This window comes from Dicentrarchus labrax, unplaced genomic scaffold (assembly GCF_905237075.1).
Source record: "Dicentrarchus labrax unplaced genomic scaffold, dlabrax2021, whole genome shotgun sequence".
Classification (NCBI taxonomy): domain Eukaryota; kingdom Metazoa; phylum Chordata; class Actinopteri; family Moronidae; genus Dicentrarchus; species Dicentrarchus labrax.
The window spans coordinates 16,403,885-16,408,986 of NW_026136710.1; the positions used below are offsets into that span (position 1 = coordinate 16,403,885).

The window sequence follows — 5,102 nt, forward strand, 5'->3', positions numbered from 1 at the left end:
GGTTTGATTGGGTTCAGGCCCAAAAACAACTTGGTTAGGGTTATGGAAACATCATGGTTTGGGTTAAAATGACTACTTCATTAAGGTTAGCAGACCTTCACTGTCATGGTTCCAGTAATAACAAAGTGGTTGAGTCCTATATCTCTCTGCCATGACTTCCTGCCTCTGTGGACAACAACACCACACTACTTCCTCCTCAGCTCCTAATAGCCATGGGTCATGATACCGACAGCTGCTAAAGAGCTGTGTCACTTAAACACTTGTAAATTTGTGAATTTTCTGAGACAGTTGATGCTGTCATGTCTCTTGACAACGTTGTCATAGTGTGTGTCAACACCATTGCCATTGATGCGAGAGTAGGGATTTGGCAGCAATTCAATTGCTCCCAACATGCACAGGGAAGGGAAACATTTTCCAGAGGTCAAAACTAAAGCAACACTTTGATGGTGGCCCCAAGCTGAAACTCACTGGTCTCACAATAGTGTCATCAACGTCCAAAATTGACCCAGGATCTGAAAGTGGATGGATTTAAATGGTGTTAACGGGTATCTAAATGTTAGTATACATTTTAATGTACACACACTTGTAATGAGATTTCTTTTAATCAAAGAAACAGGTATTTTCTAATGCATGTCCTCCTTTTGTACTGAAGATTCAGACAGAAGCGTTTCACACCTTTCCCAGCTTTGGAAGTACAGCAATGCCAGTCACCTGACATGGTCTATTCCTACTGGAACTCCACCTGAAATAACACCTCCTCTTTTGCAACTCTATAATAGAGATAAGGGAGGCAGTACAGGAGAGTTATCAGTTCCAGGACCACTGCAGCATTTCACTACCTCTCTCCCCATTCCCCCCCCCCCCCTTTCCGAGTCCCGCCTCATCACCTCTCTTTCTCTCTTCCCACTCTTCTGGCGTTCTCTCATCTTTCTCCCCCCTCAGCGCACCCTCACCCCCTGCTGCATCCTCTCTACCTCTACTTCTCCCTCCTCCCCACATGTCTGTCTGTTCGAAAACTGGAGCAACGTCTTAATCGAGGCTCGGAGACGTGACGGGAATTTGTAAGCAACCCCGGCTCTGCAGTACAGACACAAACACACACACACACACACACACACACACACACACACACACACACACACACAACAAAACAAACACACACACACACACACACACACACACACACACACACACACACACATTCTGCTTGGCAGCCAATTAACAGCCTGCGATCCAGAGCCAAAGGAATAACTGCATGTTGATGAGCTGGCGGCTGTATGTGTGTGTGTGTGTGTGTGTGTTTGTGATGAGCTGGTGGCCGTCAGAGCCACTTACACAGATAGAAGGATATCTCTTTTATGTGTTCAGGGGAAAGAGGGGGATTATGGCGCATTAAAAACCATCTCTGTGAGGGACAAACTAAGACAGGAACAAGGAAGTGCCACTTTTCTCACAAATATTCTCTTGTGTGTGTGTGTGTGTGTGTGTGTGTGTGTTTGTTTGTGTGTCTGTCCCGGCACCTTCTATATATGCGAGTGTTTGCGCACGCAGGCGGCATTAAGAGAACAATGCGGGTGATTTACATGGAGCTGAGTCTTGCTTTCTCCTCCCCATCCTCCTCCTCATCCTTCCGCTATTTTCCCTACCTTTCGTTCTCCTCCTCCTCCTCCTCCTCACTTCTATCTTGCCTTCACTTTGGGGAGTTCATCCAAAGGTGAACGCCTAACAAAAATCTCCCCCCCTCCTCAAAAAACTCATATATTCTCTTTATGTGTCAAAAATATTGACACCATGCCTTGACACAATATCCCCGAGCAACAAAGCTCCGTGTTTGCCAGTCCAGGTTTCATCATCCTTCCTTGTTTTTTTTTTTTTGTTGTTGTTTTTTTTTTTTGTCTTTGAGATAGAATATGTTGAAAAGAAGACTGTGGGTTTAAATCTTGCCTTCTGTGTTGTTGTTGGTGCCCTACTTCTTTGCACAGTCCTCCATGTCAATCTTTTCTGTACACTTTATAAATAAATAAAAAAGGAAACTGGCGGAGGAAAGATGTAAACTACTTTTAACAAGTGAATTAAATAATATTCATTTCCATCACAATCACAGTGCATTATTAGTACACAATATAACAAGACCAGATAATAATTTATCTTCTCTACAGTGTATATTCTTTCCTTTTTTTGCATTGAAATCTGTCTTAAAACATGAAAGTGCTATTCTAGTTCTGTTTAATGTTAACTTTTTTACATTTGTGCATCCAGATTAGATTAGTTTCACAAAAATAAAAATAGTATATATGAAAAGTGCAAATTGTGAAGCTCTGTATAATCATATGTGGCAACGTGCAGTGAGGCTTTTTCATGTGTGTTAGAAAAATTCATTTTGTCTTTTTAAACTAGGATGACAACTAGTGGTAAAGTGCTGAGATAGCAGGAACGTTGCTGGGATTTGGAGGATCATTTTGCTGGTGAATATTTGTGGCAGGGAATTGCCGCCATCTAGTGGAGAGATGTGTAAACGACAGGAGAGGATCAGAAGAAAGTTTGAGCAGAACATAAAAAGCTTGCCCAGTCTCATGCTGAGATATATGAGATATTAAGCAAGATGGTGTTTCATCTGAGAAACTCAAAACTAAACATCCACTGAAGAAACTGCGTCTCATGGGTTCCTATTTTCCTTCAGAAGTAGCTGGTGGTGAGTTGAATGTAGTATTCATCAAATGTCCGTTTTAATAGAATCTACGATAAAAAGAACTAGAAAACATGTCTCTATGAAAAAGATTACCCACTTATATATTCTCCTGTTTCCTACATTCTCTGACTTTCCAATTTACTTGTTTCTTCAAAAAGAAATACAAGGACTAACCTTTTTTTATCCTCCATCTTTGACATTTTAAACCAATTCTGAAAGTGTGTAGTTTTTCAAAATCTCAGGAATGTAACCTTACTACAAAAGAAAATGCACTGAGAAACACACGCATACACACACTCAAACATAAAAAGACACACTAGATTGGCAAACGGCATGAAAAGATTATCTTTAAAAGAAAGATAAAGTTCCTGAAGACACGTGTGAAAGAAATAGCATAATGCCCTCACCAGGTTATGTTTGAAAAAGTATGTTTTCTTAATTGATTGATTTGAACCTAATACACATACCTCATTTGTACTGATGACTATTTGCATAAGATTATTTGAAACAGCAAACGTCCTGATCAAACAGGAATGATCCAGTGACTTCGGCACTCCTGAGTAACAGCCCCACCCAGTGGAGAGCTGTGGTAATGACAGGAAACTTCCTGAAGCCTCTGGAGCTCCTCCAGTCAGAATATAAAAGCTGGGACAGTCCCACTGCTGAGACAGAAAGCAACACAGAAGAGAACAGACACTTTAACAGCGATTCATCTCACAACAAGAGAACTCAACACTAAACACACAGTGAAGATGCTGTGCTCTCATGGATTCCAGTCTGCCCTCAGTCCATTCGTGGACTTGTACTGGCCTGTACGCAGTCTGTGGCCAGAGGTCAGACCTCTGCTCCACCAGCAGGATCTACTGCAGAGAAACCTACAGGAGCTCTGCAGCAGTCTGGAGCTGATGGACAAACTTCAACAGAAGATCCTGGAGGAGACGGAGCCTTTCCAAACCAGCGTGGCCGTGCAACCGCTTTCCTACCAGCTGGAGAAAGCGGGAGAGGACTTTGGCCTGACCCTGGACACTCAAGGCTTTTCCCCAGAGGAGCTGTCTGTCAGGCAGGTGGGCAGGAAGCTGAGAGTCAGCGGGAAGACAGAGAAGAAGCAGGAGGACGAGAAAGGCTCCTACTCTTACAGCCGGCAGGAGTTCAGACGAGAGTTTGATCTGCCTGAAGGACTGAACCCTGAAGCCGTCACCTGCTACTTGGCTCCAGAAGGGAAGCTCCACATCCAGGCGGCCAAAGCTCCACGTGTTGAGGAGGCTGAGAGAGAGCTGACTATCAAGAGGAGCTTGGAGGAGAAAACACAGCAGTGTGTGTGTTCACAGGCAGAAGGCAGCAGCACAGAGACACACAACAGCACACAAACCTGAAGACGTGGACTCATCTCCATCTTGTTCTAACAACTAACAATGTATAGTTATGTATTTTATACAAGTGATAAATGATGAGCTTATGCTTTTGTATTTTTTGAGTATGATAAATAAAAGTGTTTAAATTCAAATGAGTTTTTTTTGTCATTTCTTTATTTATTCTTTTGTCCTTTGCATATATAACTTATATTTTGATGTGGGATCAATTCTAACACATAGAATATACTTTATATTTACACATTACTTATATTTATTGTCATACTTTTTTAAAAGGATATTTTGCCAATTTATACTATGGGTAGTATAACGTTATAGCTTCAACAAGACTGGCTATTTATGAAATTTTGCCACACTGGATAAAGCTGTTACATGTGATCGGTGACGACACAAGATCAGTCCTATTCGTTCAAAATGTTCATGTCTCAGGATCTGATTTGGACCTGATGATTTAATGTAGCCACAAAATACAGGCAGCTTTACTAAAGGGTAATTAGTTTGTGGAGAAAAGGCTTTACTATTCCTCCTTTCAGTTAACAGGAAATCCACGTATTGTTTGCTTATCAAACTATTTTTTGAACTATTGTTAATTCTGGTTCAATCATACACTGCTTTCAGCTCAAATTCCTGTTGAACACCCACATTCAAGGCTGTAACTCGTGTCAAAAGGGAAAGTGAAATGAATGTTCTACACAAATTGAACTTTCAAATTATACTTTGAATGTTTTACTTCTACATAAAATATATATTTTATTTTTATTAAGAGAAGAGTTTTTTTGCAAAAGGTTTTAGAATTCAATACATGACACATTGTCTCAAGTACATAAACATATTCCTTTAAATGTAATATTACATCCTACCGTGATGGTAACTAGATCAAAGTTATAGAATGATTGTCCGGTCACCAAAAACTTAATGAATGTAACATATAATTAATTCAGAGACAAACCCTTAGAAATTTACTTTCTATCCTTTAAAATGTTAGTCTATTTTTTTTCTTTTTTACCAAACTGAATAATAGTAAAAAACAACAAAAAACATAG

General features: G+C 40.5%; 1 protein-coding gene across 1 annotated transcript; it reads left to right on the forward strand.

The window, feature by feature from the left end:
• Nucleotides 1-2,773: 2,773 nt before the first annotated feature.
• On the forward strand, nt 2,774-5,027 carry LOC127370287 (heat shock protein 30-like). Its single transcript, XM_051412226.1, has one exon. It carries the CDS (start codon nt 3,442-3,444, stop codon nt 4,060-4,062), a length of 621 nt encoding a protein of 206 aa, XP_051268186.1. The 5' UTR covers nt 2,774-3,441; the 3' UTR covers nt 4,063-5,027.
• The last annotated feature ends 75 nt before the right edge of the window (nt 5,028-5,102 follow it).

What these genes read in the sequence shown, in the direction of transcription:
- LOC127370287 (XM_051412226.1), top strand. Translation starts at nt 3,442, where the DNA reads ATGCTGTGCTCTCATGGATTCCAGTCTGCCCTCAGTCCATTCGTGGAC.